Below are 27,298 nucleotides of genomic sequence, written 5' to 3' on the forward strand. Positions count from 1 at the left end.
GTATCTATCCTTCCATACCTGGAGGTCATCTTCGTTGTAGTATCCGCTTCGATCTGTTGTCTTTGGTGCGTCACCTTCCTGGCCGCGTCTTTCATTCCGTGACTCTGGTCACGAGTTTCTGTGTTGCGATTGTCCTCTTCAATGTCGAGGTTGATAAAGCTCCTATTCCCAGCAGGAGCGTTGTCTTCAGTCTGATCATTCTGTCCGTCATTGGCCATCTATTCTTCTTTCTTTCCCACAGACGGCGCCAAATTGTGTGAGTGATTTTCTGACCACACTGCCCGTTTAGTAACCAATTGGAGAGCACCGGCAGAATAGATGGCACCTGGCTGAGAGCACCGGCAGAATAGATGGCACCTGGCTGACCTGCAACAGAAAGAGAAGATTCCGGCGGTGGTTCGTCCACCCGGGGGCACTTAGACGATCAAGTCAGTATATCTCTCAAAGATAAATCAAGTGCTAAACTCATAAACTTGAGTATCAAAAGCATACCTTAGACCCATGGGGTTGCCTCTCTTTTATAGCCAACATAAACCTAGTCCCAATAGAAGCCTAATTTCTATGGACTCCGGATTACTGCTAATCTTGGACTCCCAATAAGATTAGGATAAACTCTCTAAGAGTCTTATCTTAATACAAACTAAAGTCTTCTCTCATTCTAGGGCTCTTGTCCCTCATCCAGGTTGGGTTTCCTTTTCATTCTAGGACTCTTGTCCCTTATCCACTTATCTCGAATTCCGGTATCTTCGAAGATAACCTCGGCCTTGCTGAGATCACCTCGGCGTCACGACCAGGACAGGTGGCACCTCGGCTGACACGTCGGCGTCACCTTGCCACGTGTTGGTACTCAGAAAATATATCCCCACATAATTCAAATGTAGACTTCACGTAATACTATAGATAAAGTGACAAATCATAGACATTGTCAGTAATAATAATATGAACATCAAAAATCATGGTGATATCACCTTTTAGATTTTGCTGGCACATAGCAAAAATATCATATATAGCAATCATATTTGGTATATATTGCACTTTTAGTAAGATTTTTAGTAAAAGTATTGTATGAAATGATTCAAGAATGTTGTTGGAAAATTTGAACATCTTTGAAGAAAATTCGAATTGTCTAGAAATTATGAGAGGCTTAGATTCTTCAACAGTCACAACTAAGAACACAATAGTAAAGAGATGATGGAGATAAAAGATTGGGTGAAGAAGAAGGCAAAGTAGTTAGAGAGAGAATAATGACAAGGCTCTCCTATGGATCTCCCATTTTCACTCTCAAAGTAGACAACGGAGAAGAGAAATTAGTTCTTTCCCAAGAGTTGTCTCTCCAAAATCCCTCCCTTATAAAGCTATGGGTGAATGCTATTTATAGGCACCTCATAATGTAGAATGGAGCCCATGTGCAAGGCACATAGGGATTATTCTCTCTAACCACCTTGTCCGAGGAGGTGACCTCTCCGAGAATGAGAAAAACCCCAAAGAGGAGATCAACCTCTCAGCGAACCCTTCTTCTTAGCCACACCTAATAATAATCCCCAATCATCCTAAGGGGTCAGGGGTAGTCCCAGAGGACGCCCTGCCACAGAAGGGTCAACGGTAGTTCAAGAGAATGCCCTGCCGCAAATATTGTCGAGTATCAGGGACCCTCTAGATTGTGCCACCTTGACCCAAGTATAAGCTAATTTAACCGAAGAGTGAATTTATCTCCACTCACCATCCTCGGGATCAGGTCTTTTGTTCGGACTCCGTTGCGCCCATGGTTCTGGTACGTAGATCCCGAAAAGCTCCAAGTCCGCAAGTGTTCTGGGATTCATTAATGGAGTGGCTTCTACATCGCGTCTGAATCCGTTCGAAGCCAAGCACTTCGGATTTCTAGATTCGTAGATTTGAACCCTTTCAAGTCCGAGCTCAAATAGGTCTCTAGGTTCGTGGTTCCGAAACCTTTCAAGACTAAACCAATACCTCAGAGAATGGATCTCCTCTAAAGGTTTCATCTCTTCAGAAAGCAACGGTTAATCTTCTGGAACGCCCGTATGATCTGAGTCTCATCAGATGGGCTTGTTGGACTCTCTTTAGAGATATCTGCTTGATGGGTCTTCCTCAACCCAACTTGTTGACTTTCTTATGGGTCCGTTCAATAGAATTCACTTGGCCCATTTGGCAATAATTTCTCTAAGTTCACCAATTTTTTGGACTTTCCGATTGGGTTTCAATTGGGCCTAATTAATTAATGGGCTCAAGTTAACTCCTCTTACAAATATTAGTATTTATAAAATAATAATTATTGTATGTTTGATCATAAGAAGTGAAAATGAAAGCATTTAATTAATGTTTTTTTTCTTGTTTTTGGCATGTAAAATGAAAGTGTAACATTTTATATTGAATTAATTTTGTCCATCTATTTTTATACTGATTGAACATAATGTGGGTAGTTTGAAAGTGTAACATTTTCTGCAATGTGGGTAGTTTGAAGTAGGTGTAGTAAGTCTACTGCTTTGTAAAAATTAATTTCGTCCGGTCATCATTAAATTGAGTAGGTGTAGTATGTCTACTGCTTTGTAAAAATTAATTTCGTCCGGTCATCATTAAATTGAGTAGGTGTAGTATGCCTACTGTTTTGGAAAATTAATTTCGTCCGGTCATCATTAAATTGACAATAATGTTTGAGACCACTAAAAGTGGTGCTCTAAAAGCACCACTAGTGATGTGACAGTTGACGGGACCCACTGCTTGTGTCTTGTGTTTTTTTTTTTTTTTTGTTAAAGTGCTTGCCAACTCATTAGTGGTGCTTTAGAGCACCACTTTTAGTGAGATATATCATTACCCTTAAATTGAGTAGGTGTAGTATGTCTACTGCTTTGTAAAAATTAATTTCGTCCGGTCATCATTAAATTGAGTAGGTGTAGTATGCCTACTGTTTTGGAAAATTAATTTCGTCCGGTCATCATTAAATTGAGTAGGTGTAGTATGTCTACTGCTTTGTAAAAATTAATTTCGTCCGGTCATCATTAAATTGAGTAGGTGTAGTATGCCTACTGTTTTGGAAAATTAATTTCGTCCGGTAATCATTAAATTGGGAGAATAAAATTATTTTTTATTATGATTTTTTTTTTTTAATACTACAAAATAAATTAGAATGAGTTGACCCACAACGGTTCTGCTGTTTTCAAGGAGTCGCCACAAAAATTTGTTTGTCATTTTCACTTTGTCCCATTTGTAATAAGAAGTGCAAATTACTCACACTCCCTTTGAGATTTAGTTAAATTATATATTTTTTTAAAAAATTTTAAAAATTATATCTCACTTTTTAAAATTTATATTCGCATAACTTAATCCTTACCGTTAACTAAACATTAAGAATGGTTAGCTAATATCATTAAAATATAAATTGATGGACGATATTGCCTCTGCTGAAATCCCTTTGATCAATCAACAAAATTTATAAAAGAATTACGTTAAATGGAAAAAAAATTAAGTTTTTGGAACTATATTTGATTTGTTGTTTAGAAAAAAATTTCAGAATTTTTTAAAGAAAAAAACCTAATTTAATAAAAATAAATATGAAAAAATATATTTAATTTGTAAAGATTATTTCTAATCACGCAAAAGATAAAATTATATAAAAATATAATAGTGACACTTTTCACAACAAAAATATTTGGTCCCCTAAAAATAATTTTGTCCCTAAATTTTAGTCTCTAAAACCTTAATTTTTTTTTGTAGTTTGATAAGTGTTTTTCCATTTTAATTTTGCATTTCATAACTTATTTAAAAATGAAAATTTAGCTAAACCTTAGGGGGAATCTGTAATTTAGCTAAAGCTCAAGGGGGTGTAGGTAATTTGCCCTTATTTGTCAAAAGGGCATTTTAGTCAATGTATGATATCCGTTAACGACGTTAATTGCGATGAGCGGGATGTAATTTTTGAAACCTTAGGGAAAATCTGTAATTTCGTTAAATCTCAATAGAGATGTATGTAATTTGCCCTAAGAGAAAACAAAGGTCTAGCTGTTAAACATTGATTGAGCATAAATAATAATAATAATAATAATAATAATAATAATAATATGAATGTGCAAAATCATGAATACTTTTTTGAGAAAATTAGTCTGAGGTCCCTCTCTCATTTTTAGTAATGGAAAAGATCAACAATATCATTTTGTGATATCTAAGGTCCCTCAATCCCACACCCATGCATCACAGAAAAAATTTGATTCTCTCAAATCAAACCTCATCTCTCTCTCTCTTTCTCTCTCTACGAACTTCTCCATTCTCAGATAGGAGACAACAAGCACAAACAAGGCCGAAAGTCCAAAAACCAACTCCCCGAAACCTTAGATTTCCCAACCACTACTGTCGCCGCCGCCGCCGCCGACATAGCCTCCTCTTTCTCTCCCACTGACAATAATGACATTGTCTTCTCCGTTAGCAACGTCGAGCGAGTATGTAGCCATTGTGCTCACTCCCTATGGAACATTTTCTCTCTCATCTCCCTCTCTTTGGTCGAGAGTCTCGTCAGCTTTGAACGCTATGTCTGTTATTGCTACAGCTGTGACTTTCTCTCTCCTCATCTTTCTTTCTCGATCCTTCAAATTTAGCAACAAACGGGTATGCTCTCTCATCTTTCTTTTCCTTTGCTAAATTTTTCTGGGCATCAGTCAATTCTAGAGGAAATTGATCAGTTGAGTTGGGTTTTTTTATATTTTTAGTGGGTAAGTTGGTTTGTTGAATTGTGGCTTTGATCATACTACTGAGTTCAAGAAGATATTATTTTTAATTTGTTTCACTATCTGGATGGTCTTTGAATTTTGTGATTAGTCAACTATTGTGTGAATTGTTGAATTTTTTGATTGGTATAAATTTTAGAGTAGAATAGTTGAATAAGCTAAAATAGAGGCCTTCTTCACAGAGACATTTATGAAGAAAGTCAGAGAAATTCTCTGTGAACAAAATCAGAGAAAAATTAATTTTCTTTGAACAAAACCAGAGAAATTTGTGAACAAAACCAGAAAAATTTCAATTTTTTCTGGTTTGAAGCTAGAGTAAATCTCTGAACGTAATGAGGCAAATTTATCTGGTTTTGAGAGAATTTTTTTGGGAAGTCTGGAGAAATTCTAAAAATTTCTTTGTAGAGAATTTTTTTGGAAAGTCCAGAGAAGTTTTCTAGATTGAATTTTCTCTGAATTAATTTGAAAGATCTTAAGCATTATAAAAATATTAGATATCTTTTATGTTATAAAATCTTAATATCAGTGATCTTAAAAAAAAAAAAAAAATTTATTCTTTATTTTTTATTTTCTTGGTAAAGAGTAAAAGGAAATTCAAAAACATATTTATATTTTAACATAAGATTAAAAAAACTAATTTTCAAAACAATCCTACCTCTTAGTAAAACTCACATGCCTCGTACTAATTTTAAAGATAATAAAATAACTTAATCAAATGTATGTCTTGTCTGTACTCGTTTGGCGACAGAGAGCGACTATCTGACAAGTTAGACTGATACACGTTGACATTTATCTATAGAGAAAATTAAATTATGGTGGTAGAAATTATATAATTAAATTAGTGAACAACGAAAAATATCTATTCAATTTTATTTATAATATTTTATTGATTGATAATAGCATTTAATGGTAGATATTATATAGTTAAATTAGATGATGTACATCCTGCATGGTCAAGAAACTTTGAATGGGTTGCAGGAATGTTATACATGTTTGAATAATTTTTTTGTGTAAAATAAATAATTTGAAATAAATCAAATAAATAAAAATAAATTATTTACAGAATTTATTTTACCGAAATGAATAAGTACAAAAATAGATCAAGTTGAGCGTATGACACTCTGTCCTTAAGACAGACTCGTCCCACTTCGATGCTTACCGATTAAATGGCGTCTATCTTTCAGGATATAATGATCTTTCACAGATTGTATTAACACTAAAAATAATCTGTTTCAGCGAATTAGAATCTGTGTTCTATACTCTCAAATATTTCTCTAAAAAACTAGAATGAAGAATAATACAAAGAGAGAGCAAAACTGGGAAGACAAATGAAAATTTTGGATCTAAGAAATGCAAAACCGGGAACCCAAACTACTATGAAAATATTGCATGTCATCTATTTTATAAAATCCTAATATAAAGAACCTTAAATTAAAGACGCCAATTTTATTAATGAAGGGTCAAAGTAATTGATTTCATTTTACCAAATTTCTCTCCAACTTAATTCACCATTAAGAGATTGAACTATCTTAAATCTTAGGGGTTGTTTGGGATGATCTAAATAAGTGCACTTTTTGACTTTTTATGAAACATGGATTGAGTTTGAAGTGATGTGTAAGAGAGGTGATGTGACTTAAATAAGATGATGTGACTTAAATAAGATAGTGACTTTTTAACTTTTTGTCTTTTTCAAGACATGCCAAACTTGGCCTTAATATTCTCTCTAGATGCTTTTAGATTTTGTATCATTTCAAGTTTTACTTCAATTGTTGGTTAATTTTACTTAAAAAACTGAAATCTCTAAAATTGAATTGATTGTTGCATGTTAAATAACAGAATATATTGTTTATTTAATCATACTTCTAAGAAAGTATAAAAGAATTAATTAAATCATAATTAAGAGGTCTTAGTTCAATTTTTCGATTAAAAATGCAAGAATCGTAATGTTTTTTTTTTTTTTTTTTTTTTTTGAGATTATACTTCAAGATTTTTTTCTAGTATTTTTTTTTCCCAGTGTAAATGGTTAGATATAAAATAATAATACTAGATTTTATGCTTAAATTTTTTTATAATAACTTTTTTAAATTGATTTTATATTCTTAAGTGATAGATAAAAATATAAAGTCTCATGTTAGGTATTCACCTTGGGCCCTTGAATATTCAGAGCCGCCCTGCTGGAACATATCATTCCGCCATTTTAGACTAATGAACAAAATTATTTCTCACCATGACTGCTTTGTTTTTGGTGAAAAATAAATTACAAAAGGTTGAACCACAAACTTCTTCTTGTTTTCTAGGGTTGAGTAACCAATTTGTAAAATTTGTAATTTGATTCGGTCTGGTTCAATTCAGTAAGTTTGAATTGATTTTTTGAATTCGTAGTTCAGTTCTAGATTGAAAAACTAAAAATTCGTAGTCCATGGATCAGTTCCAAATTGAATCCCATGGTTTCGGATTGGAACCAATCCGGGCAATATATAAATAGCCTATATATATATATATATATATATATATATTATACACCCTCTCGGAATAATATCTTTGCTTCCATATAAAACCTAAATCCATATAATATCTTCTTTTATTACTTTTGTTTGTTAGTTTTTTGTTTTAATTTGTAATAGTCTAAATATTTATGGTGAAACCAATTTTCTTATGATTGTTTAAATTCTAGAACAGTATGTTACTATTATAGAAAGACATGTTGCTATTGTGGAACTAATATAATGCTATGTTTATGTTTTTATGAAATTAAAATGTTCTATATTTTTTTTGTTATTTAACTATGTGAATTCGTGGTCCTAAACCGATCCAATCTGTGTTTAAATGGATTGGTTCGGATTGATTCCACTATATTTTTTGTTTTTGGTACAATGGAAATTGAAACAACAAGAAACAGACGAAGGAAAGGAGAACAAAAAAGCCCAAACAGTGGTTGCCACAACTCAGGGCCTGAGATAGCCTTGCCCAACCATGTCAGCAATCACTAGCCCTCGAATTTCTTCAAGAGCCTCATCCAGAACTACTGGAAGCTCAACTTGCTTAGCTTCTGCAAAACGTGTTGGATAGTACAACCACACCTTTGCATAAGGAATTTAGAATCCTCCACCAAGCTTCTAACAGAAGGCGACACCACAGAACCTTCTTGCAATAACTCAATCACAGAATAGGAATCCGTTTCAATGGTGAGGTCTTTATACCCCTTCTCAAAAACTATAGTAAGGCCTTAGTAAATTGCCCAAAGTTCCACCTCCAAACTGGAACAAACATCAAGCTTCTTATAGTAGCCAATGAGCCAAATTCCTTTCTCATCTCAAACAAGACCACCAAAGCCTCTTGCTCCTGGGTCAACATTTGTATAGCGATCCCGGTTTTCCCTCTTTTGTTTATTGTATTCTGGACTCGATTCTGTGGATGTATGTTGTTGTCTTATTCTTGTTTCCATCCTTTGATTCCTTGTATTTGAGTCTTGGGGTGTGTTGGGCAGGTTCGAAACAGGTTGGTTGGGTGTTGGAACAAATGGCTGCTGTCCAATTTTTGGTTTCTTCGCTCGAGCGAGGACTTTGTCCCTCGAGCGAGCCTTGTGTTTTTTCTTCTTTGCTCGAGCGAGGGTTTGTACGCTCGAGCGAGTATTGTGGGTCTTCAGGTTTTCTTTTCAGATGCAGCTTTGGCTCAAGCGAGCTTTTCTTCGCTCGAGCGAGCTCAGTCCGGTGTGTCTTTTCGCTCGAGCGAGCGGTCCTTCGCTCGAGCGTGCATCTGCTTCTCTTTTGGACCTGAAGGTTGTTTTTCTTGGCTCGAGCGAGCAAGGACTTCTGCACTCGAGCGTGCTTTTGGGTTGCAGACCTGAAGATTCGTGTTGTTCGCTCGAGCAAGGCTTTGTGCGCTCGAGCGAGGTTTGTCTGTGTCTGGTCGCTCGAGCGACCACTCCTTCGCTCGAGCGAGCCTCGAGTATATCAGTTACAGCAGCATGTTTCTTCTTCACTTTTTACTCTTTTTACTTCCAAACTCTAGACCCGACTCTCTTTCTCTCTACATACTCTTTCTCTCTACAAATATCCTTGGTTCTTGGGTGTGTCTACCCTAATCTCTTTGTAAGAAAGGTGGAGCTTGGTGCGGGCTACACTTTGATCCGAAAAATTTATACTTTGGAGCACTTTCGAGTTTCTTCATCTTCTCCTTTGGGATATTAACTTCGAGGTAGGGATGATCTACTACTTCTTATGAGTTTTAACATAAATATTAGTCATTTAGTATAGATGTTGAGATTTGGTGATTTGGGAAGCTAGGGTTTGAGGTTTGTGGTATATAAGAGAGGGTTTTTGTGTTTTTAGGCTCCATATGTATAAGAGGTCTTGAAAATGAGGTTTTGTGGGTTTGATAGGTGAGATTTGGTCTTAGGATCAATGTTTGAGAAAAATGGGGAAATGCCCTAATTGAATTTAAATAATTAATTTGTATAATTAATTGCATAATTGTGAGGAATATGAAATTGATTTGAACATCATGAAATTGGATGGAATTTGGACTAATTGGTGTGGTCGGTTTGATAAATCACTCACCTACGAAAAATGTGATAATTTATTTGTTTGGTAAATTCATTTATCTGTCTAGAAATAACTGCTTTGGGCTATCGGTGGAGGATAGTCTTGATTGTTGTAGAACTGCATGATGATTAGGTAAATTGAAACTAATCAATTGAAATATGTCATTAAATATGATAGTGGGAAGAACACATTGAATATGTGCCTTAATTGATCATGGTATAAGATAAAGACTTTAATACATTATATATGTATCTTGTTTGGGAGGAGATAGGGGATGTACTCCGTATATGATTATGTGCTTTAATACATTATATATGTATCTTGTTTGGGAGGAGATAGGAGATGTACTCTATATGTGTTTATTTGCTTTAATACATTGTATATGTACATTTGTTTGGAAGGAGATAGGGATGTACTCCATACGTGTGATTATATGCTTTAATACATTGTATATGTATGTTTGTTTGGGAGGAGATAAGGGATGCACTCCATTGTTTGGGAGAAGATAGAGGATGGACTCCATAGATAATTAAGTTGGCCAGAGTGTCCAAGGTGTAAGTCCCGAAATCTTATAAATTAAAGTGCATGAATGAAGTTGACAATTGAAGTGTTAATTACATGAGTTGTAGTCTCATTATGAATCGGTTATAATTGAAGTGTTAATCACATGAGTTGTAGTCTTATTTAGAATTGTGGATGACGGAAGTGTTAATAAGATGAGTTGCAGTCTTATTTAAATCGTTTGGTTAGATAATGGACCATATTTAGGAATTGGATTGGATAAGTGAAGGGAAGTGGACTGAAACATGGATGAAATTGTTGTTGGGCTATAGGAAGGGTGTGAGTTGGTTTACAAGTGTTAACCATTTATCGAATGTTAATGTTTTAGTTATTTCTCATGTTGGGTTTAGCATATCTCTACTTTGCTTTGGCTCACCCTTCTTGGGACACCATTTTCAGGTACAGGAGACGTGCCGCCTCCAAGATCTTTGCTTGGAAACCTTAGGAGTTGAAGACTCTGCTTTGTTATTTGTTTTGTTGGTTACATGTAAATGCGAGCCAAGGGCTTTACTTGTAAAAGAGTTAGAACTCTTCTTTTGTGTAACCAAGTAACAACTTGGAAAGATGTAAGCCCGCAGGGCGTTCTGTTATTTGTGTAAACATTTGTAACTTATATGAAATACTCTTTGTAATATTAACTCTGATGTATGCATGGAAATGTGATTTATCTATCATGTATATAGAACTGTTGGATGTGGGGATTATATAATATTTTGAGGGCGTTTCAACTTGGTATCAGAGTGTACCGGGTTTGAATACTTTGGGTACGTGGGAAGTGGTTAATACCACAATGGGTTTGTCTCGCTTGTTAGAGACTTATGTATGATGTTATGTGCTTATGTGATAACATGTTTGTGTGACTATGTGGGTATGGGATTTAGTTTTTAGGATGTTGATTGGATCTTTAGGTTTCTAGGAGTCCTGTTGGAAGGGCACTTGATCAATGTCGTTTCTAACTGGAACTCTAGCAACGCCACGACACGGTCATTATCCAGAAATGCGATTTGTAAGTGCTTATGTGATTATGTGTTTATGTGGAGTAAATTACAGTTGTCCATCGTGTTAGCACGCGAGTGAAATAGCTTCGGCACCTTTGATAATGTGCTAATATCTTTGTTACCTTCACTAGGATGCCTAGACGAGGAAGTAGTGATTTCCCTCATTCCACATGGGAAGAGTTGCGGAAACAGTTTGTGGAGTTACGCCAAGGTACTACACCTTTGGTACAGTTTGAAGCATGGTTTACTAGCCTGTCGAGATTTGCCCCAGAGTTAGTGGAGACGGAGGAACTGCGTTGTTCAGAGATTGAGAGTAGGCTGTGTGACGACATCTGAGAAAGGATTGCTGGGTCTTGGCATAGGAGTTATAGTGTGCTTGTTAAGGCGGCAGCTCATGTAGAGGCAGCGATGCTAGCTATGAGACAAAATAAGGAGGAGGCCATTTCGGCGCCTCCTGTAACTCAGAGAGTTGGTAGGCCTTTTAAGAGGCAGAAGGGTTTTAACCCACAATAATTTCAGAGAGCTCAGTCTGGCTTTACCTTTCCAGTGCCGAGTCTAGGCTCGGGAAAGGGTAAGTGGAGGGATGTCACTTGTTTCAAATGTGGTCAGCTGGGCCACAAGTCTCCGGCTTGCCTACGGAAGAAGAGGGCAGGGTTGGCAGTTCGACCAATACTTGCACCACCAGAATCATCTAGCCAACTAGGTTTTGGATCGATCGAATGCTCATTGGGGAAGCAGTCGTTGGGGTCTCCATCAGTTCAGACTTTGAACCAGTCACGTACTTGGGAACCGCTTACTTTTTGGGCGTGTAATCAGCCAGGTCATATCAAACATTTTTGTACCCAGCCAGGGGCTTCATTGGGAGTTTTGCAACCTAGCCAGGTTCAACTTTATTCGACTGGGCAGGGGCAATACCGTTATGAGGAACAAACAGGCCAGATTTCGAGGGTCTCGGGAGAGTCGAGTTCCCAAGCCCTAATTGGGGAAACATGCAGTTGTTCCAGGTGTGGCCAGTTGGGACATATCAGTAGTTCTTGTCCGTGGCTTGTAAGCTCGTAGGATATCTTGGGTTTGAGAATGACCAACTTTAGCGGTCCAGCGAGGGACGGTAACGGTGGTAATACCGATGGGATGGTTTTGTTTTGGCTAATTTGTTTTGTAACCGGTGAATTATCGTGTTGTAATCATTGGGTTTTGTTGTGTAACTAATGTGTTTTGGGAATGTTGAAACATCAAAAATGCTTGTTTATATATGTATGCCTTTGTTTGTTAATTTCCATGGATTGGGTGGATTGGAGCATGTTGTGGCTCTAAAGTTTTATTAATGTAATAAGTTGTTGTGAAACCGTAAAATTTTTGTAATAATGCATTTGTATGCGTGTGATTTGGTTTGGGAAAATGAGGGCTGGTGAGACATGTTTTGAAATTAGGAAGAATTGTTGAGGGATGCGTATCCTGGTCAGGACTACTATGGGGCGAGAACAGTTATACTTGCCGGGAGTGTGGAATTTCAAGGGTGTTACCTATTTGATCTTATGTGCGTGGTAGAGATTTTGGTCTATTGTTGTGAGAACTTCTCGAGAGGATGTGAAGTGTGCGACTAACACTAGGTTTTGTATATTTAACATGATGTTTTACGGAGGCATAACGCATAATTTCATTAGGAATAGACTTGTACCTTCATGGTAGATAACGTTGCCGAATCTGCATACGTACTGATTGGTTGTTTTATTTGAGGGAGTGTTAGTCCCTTATTAAGATTGCGGTTGTTGGCATCAGGGAGTGGTGTGTTGTGAACATCTGGTGTTATATCTCGGGCAGTAGTATAATGGATGTTCTCTAAGTTTCAAGATTCTTTTACTATGTTTGAATGCGTTAGGTGTCTACCTTAACACTAGTTAGGTCAGGAGATGTTGTCGGTAGGGTTGGTTGGGTGTATAACCCATGGTTAGGGTGTGACCCGTGAATAGAGTCACAGTGGTATGGTGTTTACGGATGAAGGTTTGGGATAATAGAGAGGAGGGTGAGGACTTTTACTCTTCTGGAGAGTTGGGATGGTGAGTCTTTGAAAACCTTGTCGGCGACATGCGATTGTGTCGAGGTTTGGTTCAAGGCAGTTGTTCAGTAGTAGTAATGGCTAGTTGTTTGGCACGGAGACTTAGAGTCTTGATTGTACCCTCAGAACGAGTGTCAAATAGGATGTGAAATAAAGAGTGGACCCTGTGGATCATTGGCGGATGAAGATACTATGTTTGCTTATGTTCGGCTCGAACGGTTGCGTAGTAATGATAAGTGTTGTGGCGTGATAAACCCTTGTTAACTAATTCGGTACGAGGGAACAAGTATGCGAATTTTGTTATTATGAGTTCAGTTGAGGTGGCGAGTGAAAACTTTGAATGAGGGATTCCGTATGGGTGTAAGATAGCTTGTATCAAGTGAGGAGGTTTTGCCTAAGTACGATGCGTGTTAGTGTGTGGTTCGTATGTTGTTATTAGATGATGTGTAGAAGGGGATTGATCTTAGGGAAATCCCAGGAGAATGCCTTGGTAAGGTGATAGTGTGGTTACTGATAGAATCAAGTGGTTCGATGTTTGGTAAAGCTGGGTCACTTGGGTGTACGTGTTGTGGGGTAACTTTGAAGAATCTGGAGCAATCTATTAGACCTAGGAGGTTGTGTAATCAATCGGTGTCTTGATGTGGGATGTAACCCCCACACGAACAGTTAGAAAGTTATTTTGAGTTGTGGTAATCGGTTTGGAAGTTCGATTGAGAACTTCGACCTTTTGAGCACTTCGCGCCATTTTGGTGATTGGGGGTGTACAATTTCACCCTTTGTGTCGTTGCGTGGTTGGAAATTTCAAAATTTATCGGGGTCCCTATCATGAAAGTTTTGTTTTTGGTATTTGTAGACGTCCCCCGAACGCCCCGGGAGGGTTAGCTCCCGTTCTGTTCATTTGGGGTTACTACAGCTCAGACTCTTAAAATGTTACGGTTCCTAATCTGAACCAAAGAGTCCAAATCCGGCAAATCATTTTGAGAAACTGATTTTTGAAAAAGTAGTGCCAAACATGGACTGCTTTGCCAGATACAGAGTCGCCACCTAAATATTTTATTTTGGGAAATTTAGGAAACCATGACTCGGTGCCAAGAGGCCACGTGTCCGTCATCACCAAAGTTGCCTCGGCTCGGGAACTTGGGTACGATTGGGGAAGGTCACTTCGTGAGCACCCCCGCTCGCCCGGTCATAGACCGGCCTCTACTAATCATGATATCAATTTTTGAAAACATTGTGAGTTCTTATTCCGGTTATTAGCCTAGGTTACTATGTGATGCTCACAGCATATAAGTATAGACCGGGTCGCCCAAATTGGAACAAAACATTTCATGCTTGTTTTTGAAAATGGCTTGCTACCTGCAGGTAAGCTTTAAAATATTTGATGATTTATTCCAATTTAAGTAACCCAACCTTCACCCACAGGCATTCAAGCAGTTATATAAGATAAGCACATAGCCTCATGGTAAGCATGCTATCATGGCAATCACTCACACTCATGCAAGGATGCTAAAGCATAAAACTTACCGAGTACTCCAAGCCAAAATAGAAACCTTATTAGAAATCATGCATGAATCCTAAATATACAAAAATGCCTAATGCAACACATGCAAAATGCAACTATAGCAGGCTCGGCTATTCTAAACATGGCATATGAAATGCTACAACTATCATGTATTCAATTCGGAATTAAAAATACAATGCAGTTAGTCATGATGCGCCGAGCCCGGTGCATGCAATACAGATGAATGAATGCAAACATGCTGTCATACTGTATGCTAATTTAAATATGCCCTAATCTAACCATCATAAGCTGGTAAATAAAAGGGAAGAAAGACGTGGGGTTGGAAGACATACATCACACTCATCCACACTTATTACAGTTATGCCCTCATACAGAGGGTCCGAATAAATATACAGTCCCAATATTACAGTCCCGAAATAAAATAATATTACAGTCCAAAATATTACAGAATCCTAATTAATTAATGAATTAACTAAGAAAGCAAATAAAACTGGCGTGCAAGCCAGGGACTGCCTTGCTTCTGATGGATGATGCATTTTCGGATTGTCTTGCGCGGAAATCCACCGGAATGCCCCAATTAGCCTCTGTTTACACCTGTTCTTGAAATGCGTGCCAAATCCCGAAAAGTTGCTGATTCTTCGTTTTGCTGCAACAGAGAGCAGGAAAGGGGCATAGCAATGTATTTGCACAGATATATGCATGTCTCGATCCTCGTGCCACCAATCACGCATACCGAGGCATGATGGCCGAGGAGTCGAAATGCACAACTCGATATAGGATGAATGCACATGAAACTACAGCTAAAACCTAACTCCATCATGGATAATCCGGAGTGTCGGTGACTGGGGGAATTGAGACACATTCCGTCACTCGGAGTACGAAATGTACCTCGTTTCCCGTGCCCAGGCTAACTCCTATTCCGGACACGATGCAATATGCATGATATGTATGAGATGCAACTAAGATATAATCCTAACATACACAATGCTATGAAAATGAGATGCCTCGAAATACGTGCACACGGGCACGCAAACGGAGAAAATGACAGAATGCTATGTGTCTCGAAATGCGTGCACGTGGGCACGCAAACCGAGGTAATGATATATGTCTCGAAATGCGTACACGCGGGCACGCAAACCGAGACGATGATATGTGTCTCGAAACACGTGCACGCGGGCACGCAAACCGAGGTGATGATATGTGTCTCGAAATACGTACACGCGGGCATGCAAACCGAGGCGATGATATGTGTCTCGAAATACGTGCACGCAGGCACGCAAACCGAGGCGATGATATGTGTCTCGAAATACATGCACGCGGGCACGCAAACCGAGGCGATGATATGTGTCTCGAAATACGTGCACGCGGGCACGCAAACCGAGGCAATGGTATGTGTCTCAAAATGCGTGCACACAGGCACGCAAATCGAGGCGATGATATGATGTTATGTAATGAAAATGAGATGCCTCGAAATGTGTGCACACGGGCACGCAAACCGAGGCAATGGCGGGATGCGATGAAATGACATGGAAATGACAAATGGGCTTATACCAACATGAGTGAGCCTCAGCCACATTTACGTAGGATGCCGGCGGATAAAAAAGGAGTGCCTCGAAATGCGTGCACACGGGCACGCAAACTGAAGCGATGGCGGAATGTGACGAAATGACATGGAAATGACAAATGGGCTTATACCAACATGAGTGAGCCTCAGCCACACTCACGTAGGATGCCGGCGGATAAAAATGGAGTGCCTCGAAATGCGCGCACACGGGCACGCAAACCGAGGCGATGGCGGAATGTGATGAAATGACATGGAAATGACAAATGGGCTTATACCAACATGAGTGAGCCTCAGCCACACTCACATGGGATGCCGATGGCAGAAAATGAAGTGCCTCGAAATGCGTGCACACTGGCACGCAAACCGAGGCGATGCAAAAGCGATGCGAATGACATGGAAAATGCAACATGGACTTATACTAACATGAGAGAGCCTAAGCCACACTCACATAAGATGCCGATGGCAGAAAATGAAGTGCCTCGAAATGCGTGCACACTGGCACGCAAACCGAGGCGATGCTAAAATGTGATGAAATATGGCAAAAATGATATGCAAGCATACTAATGGAATTTCAGCACTAAAATATGGGGGAAAACAGCCCCGAAATGAAGCGAAATGACATGAAATGCAAGGAAATGTCCCGAAATGCAATATTAGGCACCCGAAATGGCCTATAGCTATGCCAAACATACACAATATGGACATGCAATGCAAATACAGAAGCTAGACAGTCCCAAAAAATGCACTTTCACAGTTATAAACATGGCCAAACAGCAAGCATAGGTATGGTAAAAATAGCATGCAAGAATAGGGGCCAAAAGAGGGGTAATGAAGCAAGTGATACAAGCAAAACCCAAACTGAAAATTTTCCTTCTACAACACTGAAGAGGGACCAAAAATATGAACATTTACAGTATATGACAAGCCTCAAATCATTATACAAACATGATAGAAATGTGATGCAAAATTAGGCTCAAAAAGTGCTATAACATGAAGTATACAAAATAATCACCAAACAGAAAAAAAGTGTGAATGAAACATGAAGTATAGGCCAAAATAAGGCCACTTTCAGTTCGGACCAAGATCCAAAAACAGAAGCAAAGGGGGCTACCAATTTATGCAAAAATGGGGCCAAATAAGGGATATAACTACAAGTGACACATGGAAACACCAAACAATGTTGAGCCCTTCTCCAATGTTGAAGAGGGGCTCAAAATAAGCCTTATATCAGTTTATAACATGCTCAAAAACAGATTGCTCATGGGCCAAAAATAGCATGCCAAATCATGACACATAAGAGGATCAATGAAGCAAGCGTATTATGGAGGGCTCAAACAGGGTTGAGCCCTTAATGAGAAGTGAAGATGAGCTCAAAAGATGGCCCTTTTCAGTTAGGGCCGGAGCTTGAAACCAAAAAGAAGTGGGGCTTAGAAATAGATCAAGAAAAAGGTTCAAAAGGGTAAAAGTATTACTTACCCTTGAAGAATCAAACTTTTGTTGCTTCTTGGATGGATTTGCAGCTTCTTTAGCCTTCAAGAATCCTTCCTTATTGCTGGAAATGAGATGGTGGTGGTAGAGCTTGGTGGTGTAGAAGGAATGATGGTTAGGGACTTAGGGTTTTTTGAAGAATTGAGAAGGAAGAAGATGGAGTTGGCTATGGAAGCTTGAAGGAGAGTTTTTCTAACCCCAACAAAGGAGGCCACCAGCTGGTTATAAGGGTTCAAAATGGGGTGTAAAGGTGGGGGAAAAGGAGAGGAAAGCTCCCCCACAAAATATCCCCCGGATACAGATAATATCTGGGGGATATTGCCCCACAGCTGTAAAGTGCACAGTGCGAGGAACACGGCCGGCCTCTCACTTTTGTTGGAGGTGGCCGGCCGGCCACACCCCCTAGCCGGCCGGCTAGGGGTCAAAAGGGTCAATGTGATTTTCTGGCCGGCCAGCTACTGGGGAGGTACTCCTATGTGTGTACAACACAACCATGTGGTTAAAATTCCAAGAAAGTGGGTCTAAGGGGTTCAACATTGGCTCGGAAAGAGGGGGTCAAAAGGGTCAAGTTGAATTACTGGCCGGTCATGAACTTTTAGGGGCCTCTCAGGTGTGTACATCACAGATATGTGGTTGAAAGTTCAAGAAAAAAAGTCCAAGGGGTTCAACATTAGCCCGGAAGAAAGGGGTCAAAAGGGTCAGGTGACCTTAATGGCCGGCCATGAACTTTTAGGGGCCTCCCAGATGTGTAGATCACAGATATGTGGTTGAAAGTTGGCAACACTAACCCTAAGGTGTTCAACATTAGCCCGGAAGTTGGAAAAACGGGCGCCGGGAGGCTCCGGAGGAGAGATAACTGGCTGCTGCAACAATTGCTGGCCTCCCACCCTTCAGTGACCTTCCTCGTGATAAAACAGAGGTACCTGCCAAAAATGAACGAAAACCGTTGCAAAACGAACGTTCCGGGGCCAAAACACGCAGTTTGGGGTCCCGAAAATGGGCTGTTAAGCACCGAAAGTGGCATTCGGCCTCGAAGTGGGTTTCTCAGACCCCAGTGTCCCTCAAAAGGGATAAAATAGGAAGTATGCCAAAAATCAGAGCAATAGGAGATGGTTAAGCGGTCCCGAACCGAGGCACACGGCCTGACGGCTCCGAAAACCGGGAACCGGACTCCGAAATGGGCAAAATGGCCTACGGCCACCAAATGTAGCCTACGGACATTGAGAGATGGTCTACGGGACCTCTCCCTCCCCTCAGGAAAAGAAACAGAGAAAACCGAGTCTGGTTCGCAAACCGAGACAAGGCACAGAAAAGGGTTCGGAAGTCCGGAGGCAGGGCTCACGGCCGTGACTCTGAAACTTCTGAACGAGCACATTATGCAACATCACCAAGCGCTCAATCAGTGACGTCTGAGTCTTAAGGTTGGTCAAAAATGGGGTGTCTACAGTTGCCCCTCTTTGACAGAACTCGGAAGTCACAAGTGACGGGAGTGAATGTCAAAGCCCAGAGACGACCCATTTTTGACAAGGCCGAAGACTCAGACAAACATACTGGATAAACAGAGATGTGCCCGTAGGCATGCCCGCAGGCAGGGGGCGAAATGCAAATGATATGCAAGAAGCCGAAGGTAACCCAATGATCGTGCAAATGCAGCAAGCTCTAATGAAGCAAGTATTCGCAAATAGATGCAACAGTTTTAAGCAAGAATGCAAAGCAACAGCTACATTTCATGCAGTTAAGAATGCGGAGGATCATCCAATCCCCGCCACGTCTCACACGGAGAAGATACGATACCTGCGCGATTCGTCTGGTCGCACCAGCCTCAATTGAACCGTACATACAATATCGTGCCTGCAAAAGAGAGAAATTGCAACAAGCACAATATGCTAACAACATGTATTCAATGTGATTCTGAAAGTTCGACACACGCAGTGCCGGCAAGTGTATGCATCGCAATGCAAGAGTGGAACATGCGTGACAACGTATGCTCAAACACAGAGGTATACAAATATCAAGAAATGTACATGACAATGTGGGTATGTTCATGAAAATGTAAGATAATGTAACACGAGCAAGAATCAGGGCGCCCGTTTGTCATGAAACAACGAGTACGGAAACACGTGTTTCTGCGAAGGTAACTCAATCGCGGCCTCCGATTCACTTCCCTGAAAGGTTACAACTCATTCAAAAAGGATATACTTTGATTTCGATGAATGATGATGAGCCACAAGTCAAAACTTGAAGCCGAAGTCCCGACGGAGCTATTTCGCGACCGGAAGTGTACTTTTCTTGAACTTTTTCAGGTCCCGGGAACTCCGATCTTCCTCAAAATTTGCAGAGAGCTAGGTGAGCATGTGGGGAGCATGGCCGGCCGTTTATCTTCCCAAGGGGGGGTGTCCAACCGTTTTCCATTAAAGCTAATGGCTGGCCGGCCATTTCTGCAAAAAGCAGATGGCTGGCCAGCTAGAAAAAGGGGCCGGCCGGCCATGGCCTTTTTCCCGGGCTATTTTGGTCTTTTTCCCTCCTTTTTGCATGCTTCTTCAACCAAGGTTTGAGGCCTATAAATGGCAGCCGAGCCCCCTTCATTTTCTTGCCTTCTACAACATTTTCCTCTCCAGTTTTGAGTTTCACGCGCGTTTTCCAACGCCCCGCGCAAATTGTTTTCGCAAAAACACTCAGTTTCAAGCACTTTGAAGCGATTAAATTCCGGCTTCGGAGCTTCTTTTTGCATTTTCATCACTTGAGGTAAGTTTGTCTCAATTTTTGGAATATTTTCTCGGGGGTTGACTTTTGTTGACTTTTCATCTCCCGATAGTTGACTTTTGTTGACTTTTTCCAATTTTGACCCATTTTGCTCATTTTTGCTCCTTTTTGCAGATTCTTTGGAAATGGCGGGCAATTCTCCTCACGACGGAGGTTTTCCAGGTGCCGGCGATGATTTCGATCCCATGACTCTACCTCCGAGGACCCGGCCTTTCATTCCCGGGAGGTACCGTCCGCCAGCACACGTCCTTCCGCGTGCTGTCTTCCGTCATTTTACCAGTTTTGACGAGGGAGCACCCGGGGATCTGCTTCTCAGAGAGCCGGAGCAGCATCTCTCTCACGAGGCCCGAGAGGTATTTACCCTATCTTCTGCATTTTACATTTCGCACCCTCGCCATGCTCGAACATGCAGTTCAGCTTATGACATAGTACTTTGCTCACATCTTGAACATGTAATTTCAACATTCAAATTTATGAACACTCGGCTCATTAATTAGTTGCGAACACACAGCCCACATTAGAACACACGGCTCAAACATTGATTTGTCGAACATACAGCCCGGATTTGAAAGTGAACACACAGCCCACACTTCAAATTTTCTGAACACGCAGCCCAGATTAGATAGTGAACACGCAGCCCACACTAGTTGAAATTTGAACACGCAGCCCAAACTTCAAATTTTCTGAACACGCAGCCCAGATAGATAGTGAACACGCAGCCCACAATTTAAATTTTCTGAACACGCAGCCCAGGTAGATAGTGAACACGCAGCCCACAATTTAACTGAAAGTTGAACACGCAGCCCAAATTTCAAATTTTCTGAACACGCAGCCCAGGTAGACAGTGAACACGCAGCCCACAATTTAACTGAATTTTGAACACGCAGCCCAAACTTCAAATTTTCTGAACACGCAGCCCAGGTAGATAGTGAACACGCAGCCCACAATTTTAACTGAAAGTTGAACACGTAGCCCAAACTTCAAATTTTCTGAACACGCAGCCCAGGTAGATAGTGAACACGCAGCCCACAATTTTAACTGAAAGTTGAACACGCAGCCCAAACTTCAAATTTTCTGAACACGCAGCCCAGGTAGATAGTGAACACGCAGCCCACAATTTTAACTGAAAGTTGAACACGCAGCCCAAACTTCAAATTTTCTGAACACGCAGCCCAGGTAGATAGTGAACACGCAGCCCACAACTTAACTGAATTTTGAACACGCAGCCCAAACTTCAAATTTTCTGAACACGCAGCCCAGGTAGATAGTGAACACGCAGCCCACAAGTTTAACTGAAAGTTGAACACGCAGCCCAGGTAGATAGTGAACACGCAGCCCACAAGTTTAACTGAAAGTTGAACACGTAGCCCAAACTTCAAATTTTCTGAACACGCAGCCCAGGTAGATAGTGAACACGCAGCCCACAAGTTTAACTGAAAGTTGAACACGCAGCCCAAACTTCAAATTTTCTGAACACGCAGCCCAGGTAGATAGTGAACACGCAGCCCACAATTTTAACTGAAAGTTGAACACGCAGCCCAAACTTCAAATTTTCTGAACACACAGCCCAGATAGATAGTGAACACGCAGCCCACAAGTTTAACTGAAAGTTGAATACGCAGCCCAAACTTCAAATTTTCTGAACACGCAGCCCAGATAGATAGTGAACACGCAGCCCACAAGTTTAATTGAATTTTGAACACGCAGCCCAAACTTCAAATTTTCTGAACACGCAGCCCAGGTAGATAGTGAACACGCAGCCCACAACTTAACTGAATTTTGAACACGCAGCCCAGATAGATAGTGAACACGCAGCCCACAATTTTAACTGAAAGTTGAACACGCAGCCCAAACTTCAAATTTTCTGAACACGCAGCCCAGGTAGATAGTGAACACGCAGCCCACAAGTTTAACTGAAAGTTGAACACGCAGCCCAAACTTCAAATTTTCTGAACACGCAGCCCAGATAGATAGTGAACACGCAGCCCACAATTTTAACTGAAAGTTGAACACGCAGCCCAAACTTCAAATTTTCTGAACACGCAGCCCAGATAGATAGTGAACACGCAGCCCACAAGTTTAACTGAATTTTGAACACGCAGCCCAAATTTCAAATTTTCTGAACACGCAGCCCAGGTAGATTTGCAGGTAGCTTATTTCACTTCATCGGTATACAGCCCACTTTATCTCATTGGCACACAGCCCATTTCATTTCATTGGCACACAGTCCATTTCATTTCGTTGGCACACAGCCCATTTCATTTCATTGGCACACAGCCCATTTCATTTTATTATTGACACATGTATTCATTCTGAATGCAGGTTTGCTCCCGCAGTGTGCGGGGATATGGCTCCACCATGGCGTGGGATTGGTATGCCGAGCTCCCGGAGGGTGTTCGAGACTTAGTCGACTTGGCAGGGTTCGGGCCCTTCTGCGTCGGGTTGTCGCGTTGTCCTGCCAGGAGGACATTGATGGCAGCTTTGGTAGAGAGATGGTGGGACACCACCAATTCCTTTCATTTCTCTGCTACCGGGGATATGACCATGACCCCTTTTGACTTCGCTGTATTGACTGGTTTAGACGTCGGAGGTTGGTCCATCCCTTACGATGAGGATATGGGCGAGTGGGAGGCCGCCTGGATGTATCTATTGGGGGCTCACCCACCTGTTGACAGGGTCTCTGGGAGAGTCCGATACACTTGGTTCTCTTCCCATTTTCGGCGGGCGGAGATGGTGCCCGAGACTCCCGAGGAGACGGAGCAGTATGCCCGTGGTTTCTTGATGTTCCTCTTCGGGACTACCCTGTTCGCCGACAGAGGGAACACCATTGGGCTATACCTGCTGAGCGCTCTGGTTGACCTATCACAGGTCAGTAGATATGATTGGGGTGGCGCCGGCCTGGCTACCCTTTACTTTTATATGAGCGCGACCTCCCGCGGGCGGGGCGATTTGCTTGGCGGCTATTGAAGAGCCTCGGAGGTACTTTCTGTCCCCTTGATTTACATTTCTGCTTCTCATTACTTGTACATTGCACACACAGCGCACTTTTACAGTCTGTATTTTGCTCTCAGCATTTCGTACTTACATTCTGTATTGCTTTTCTCAGTTATGGGTCTATGTATACTTCCCATCATTAGCCCCAGAGCTGGAGGTGGTAGGGATTCCCGTGACCCCATATTCATTGATATTCGAGGGCCCACACCGGCCGAGACCTTGAGAGACCCTCCTTCGCCTGCGACAGTATTTCGACACTGTGCGACATTCAGAGGTACCTCAGAACTTTCAGTTCTTTTCATTTTCATCTTTGATTTGCTCTGTATATTCTCGATTTCTGATTGGTTTATGCATTCATCATCCGCAGATTACATGGCAGCCCTGGGCGTCTCTGGGTGATGGCCTCCGACTTCAGTATACCGGAGCATCGGACATCTCCCAGTATAGGGTCCTGCTCGAAGGGCCGGTTGGCAGGGTATGGTTCCTGGGGGAGCGCTTTCTGCGTCAGGTATGGGGGTATCTTTCTCAGGATATTCCCGCAGTACCCCCAGCCAGTATGCGGACCGCTGACAGACTCTCTTATTCGGAGGTAGTCGGCGCCATGCTGGGCAGTGATGCTTTGCTATATATTGAGGAGGGGGACTACGCCACTTACCGTCACATATATTTGATGCCTCCATTGACGGAAGCTCGTATCCCGATGATGAGGCCTGCCGGTATGTCATCTTCGGACCAGGCTCGGGCTCGGGTTGCAGACGCCCCTTCTACTAGCAGGGCCGGTACATCTAGAGGTGGGAGTAGACCGATTCCTCCGGCTCCGTCGGTTCACCCTCATCCCGGATGGCCAGATATGCCTACTGAGTTGATGGCATGGCAGTATGGGGCTAGCTTTCCGACTCCGATTCCACTAGAGCCTCCGATGCCCAGTGATCGATACGCCATTGATCCAGTCTCACCGCCGGTATACCCCACTTCTTTTCGTTCATCATTCATATGTTTAGACACTCTTCTGTTCACTGATGATTATGAGCTCATTTTTGCAGCCATCGCAAGGATACATGGAGGAGGTGGTTGGACTGGTGGCCACACTCGAGGGCATGGTCCTACGCAGGGAGGCACAGTTGTCTGTCGCGGGCATCCAGGTACCCTTCAGTTTTCTGGCATTTATCATACTTCTGATGACATGCTGATTTCTACTGCATCGATAGACTATTTGTGTAGAGCACATCTGACACACACCCCACTTGTACACTGTATTTACATGCACTCACTTCACGTAGCCTCTGCTTGTATCTGCATATGATGTATATATTTGGACTGATGTATTTGAATTGAACTCTTTGTTTTCAGATGCCTTCATGGTCCGGTCAGCCGCAGACCAGGCCACCCGGGCCTCCTTGGGGAGCTGGGCCATCTGGGCCTTTCCATGGAGTTGGGTCACCCGGGCCTTTTCAGGGGGCGGGGTCATCTCGGCCTTCCCGAGGAGCTGGGCCATCTAGACCTTTTCGAGGAGCTCGGGGAGGGCCCGTCCGCAGACGCAGGGCTCACGTTGTGGAGGTGGAGCCTGATGAGGAGGAGGAGGATGCTGAGGAGGAGGAGGCTACCGATCGTCAGTCAGAGACATCTGCTGAGGAGGGAGGCTCCGACTCAGATGATGATGACGGTGCGGAGATTGTTCCGCAGAAGAGGATGAGGAGTGCTTCTCGTTCCCGCTCCCGAGGGCTTTGATGCTGCTATTTCCTACTTTATTTTTCTTTTTGCTAGTAGTTTATAGCACTTTGCACAATGTTAGGCAGTTTTATTTTTTGTAAAACTTGTACCTTTGTTTGTTGTAAAGCATGATGAAATGAAATAGCTTTTGAAAAGGTGTTTGTATTTTAAACTTTTAGCATCGTATCGCATCATTTTATTTTGCACAAAAATGAAAATGAATGGCGATGCGCATTGTGTAATCACCAAGTCAGGTAGTGAACCGACGCAACAAACTAAACAACTCAACTTACTAAGATATAACAGGATCTTTAGCAAGTTTACAACTCGATAAGCAAAATGCAACAACGTAAATAAACAAGACTTTAACAAAGATTGCTTAAACAGAGAGCAATGACTCAAAAACACAAAACGCGTCCGCTCGACAAACAACTCGATAAGCAAAACAACAACTCGATAAACAAAACGACAACAACAACAAAGTGTACTTCTGACGATCTAGGCATCGGAACGCATCCGAAATGAAGGCCTTTGACTCTCCCGTTGCATGGAAATGCCCCCGTTGCATGGAAATGCTTGGAACTCTCCCTCGAAGAGTAAAACAGGGCCAAGGAGATACACTGCAGCATTGCCAGCCATCCCTGGGAGCCGGCCGGCCATTTTTGAAAAAGTAAATGGCTGGCCAGCTATTTTTGAAAAAGTAAATGGCTGGCCAGCCAGAAAAAGTAGCTGGCCGGCCATTCAGTCCTGCAGCCTCCAGATTTTTGACACGTGTCCCCATAAATAGTGTTTTTCCTTCTATAAAAGCCTCAACTTCGAGAACATTCATTTCATCTTAGTTTTAGGCAAATATGGAGGCGTTTCTCGCAGAAAATATCACATCTTGGATCTCTTCTCTAGATGGCTCGGAAAAGTTGAATTTCCGGGGTTTCGGCTTGAATGCACTATTCACGCTGAGCCGTACTCCGTTACATCTCCCTTTTCTCCATGCCGCGGCAAGGTTCTGGAATCCAGTGACGCATGTTTTTAGCTTTGGCGGCCAAGAGATGTGTTCCACTTTCGAAGATTTTCAGGTTTTGATGGAGTTTGAATGCTCTGAAGTGATCTTGCCCCAGCTCCGTTTTGGTCACGCCCAGGCTTTAGGGCGGATGTGTGGGCTCACAGCGCATGACGTTCGATCTCTGATCTGCAGTGGAGAGCTGGACATCCTCGGCTTGATCCATCGTTTTTCCGACGCCGGCGACCGCAGCAACCATTATTGGCAGGGTTTTCGGCAACACGCCCTCTGCTTGTGTATGTTGTCTCACTTTCTGCTTTCCTCGGGCTTCGGCGGGGCTAGCATTCGCCTGATTGAAGTCGCCCAAGGCTTGAGAGAAGGAAAGAGCTGTATTGCCATGACCTTGGCCGAGACACTGATGGGCTTAGATTCTGTCTATCGCCGGGAGGCGACTAGGTTTGCTGGGAGTCCACTGCTGCTGCAGGTACTGTTTCCCACCCGACCTTACATATATATTTACTCACATCACTCGGCCCTCAGGCTCGGTTTTTCTCACAAAACCCTTGTCTTACTTTTCTCTCATCGTACATCTCTCTGTTCTTTATTCTCTCATTTTCCATCCCTCCCCTAGGTATGGTTAATGGATACGTTGCAGGTTGTGGACTCTTGCCCAACCTATTCAGCCCGAGGCTACTTCTTTCGGCAGCGCCTTGTCAATGCTCTTGATGAAAGGTGGTGGTTCGATTGGATGTGCAATTTGTCCGCAGACGGCATTGCTTGGCGTTGTCCTTGGCTCAACCTTCCGGCGATGAGCTATAGTATGTCCCGGCTGACAGGGATTCAATTGGTTGGTCTAACCCACTGCGTATTCTATTTTCCGTTCCGGTTCTTGCGTCAGTTTGGTCATGATCAGACCTGCCCACCGGAGGGGATTGAGTACCCAGCCGCTTTCCCAGTCCGGGGGGCACAGCTTGCCCGATATGCCACGGCATGGAGGACCAGAGAGCTCCTGGCCCCTGCTTCAGCTTTCAGTTGCACTTTGTCCGATGAGTGCTTGGATTGGCTTAATGAAGAGGCACAGGTTGGGCCTAGCTTGGCATCAGATGTTCCGTCCAGCTCTGGGAGGGGACGCAGAGATACTTGATTCAACTATGCCCCAAATTTATTGCTTATTTAGCATTTTCAAGTTTTCTTTATGAATGTACTAAAAGCAACCTCGATTGTAATGCAAGAGCAGGAGAACTCAATTTTGAAATCAATGAAATTGAAAGTTGTGGTACTGAAAATTTTCCGCTTTTGGTCCAAAAATGGTCTTAGTCGTAAAAAGATTAATTTGAACAAAGTCAACTTTTATTAAAACTTTTCAAA

General features: G+C 41.9%; 1 protein-coding gene across 5 annotated transcripts; it reads left to right on the plus strand.

Annotated features, from left to right (window-relative positions):
- Positions 1-4,086: 4,086 nt before the first annotated feature.
- On the plus strand, positions 4,087-25,098 carry LOC114312244 (uncharacterized). Of its 5 annotated transcripts, none has more exons than XM_082866851.1 (8): positions 4,087-4,614; positions 10,238-20,211; positions 20,344-22,377; positions 22,552-23,208; positions 23,336-23,497; positions 23,591-24,184; positions 24,267-24,365; positions 24,574-25,098. In XM_082866851.1, the coding sequence occupies exons 6-8, from the start codon at positions 23,780-23,782 to the stop codon at positions 24,949-24,951; spliced, it is 882 nt and encodes a 293-aa protein (XP_082722977.1). In that variant the 5' UTR covers positions 4,087-4,614; positions 10,238-20,211; positions 20,344-22,377; positions 22,552-23,208; positions 23,336-23,497; positions 23,591-23,779; the 3' UTR covers positions 24,952-25,098. The 5 variants fall into 5 exon arrangements, with proteins under 5 accessions (XP_082722977.1, XP_082722976.1, XP_082722978.1 ...); XM_082866850.1 differs by having other exon boundaries at positions 20,344-20,582; XM_082866852.1 differs by lacking the exon at positions 10,238-20,211 and having other exon boundaries at positions 4,097-4,614; positions 20,344-20,582.
- The last annotated feature ends 2,200 nt before the right edge of the window (positions 25,099-27,298 follow it).

This window comes from Camellia sinensis, chromosome 4 (genome assembly GCF_055761805.1).
Source record: "Camellia sinensis isolate YWXY chromosome 4, ASM5576180v1, whole genome shotgun sequence".
Classification (NCBI taxonomy): domain Eukaryota; kingdom Viridiplantae; phylum Streptophyta; class Magnoliopsida; order Ericales; family Theaceae; genus Camellia; species Camellia sinensis.

Coding starts and splice junctions, on each gene's coding strand:
- LOC114312244 (XM_082866851.1), top strand. CDS start 23,780: ATGCGGACCGCTGACAGACTCTCTTATTCGGAGGTAGTCGGCGCCATG. Junction 24,185..24,266: donor TTGATCCAGTCTCACCGCCG/GTATACCCCACT, acceptor TCATTTTTGCAG/CCATCGCAAGGATACATGGA. Junction 24,366..24,573: donor TGTCTGTCGCGGGCATCCAG/GTACCCTTCAGT, acceptor CTTTGTTTTCAG/ATGCCTTCATGGTCCGGTCA.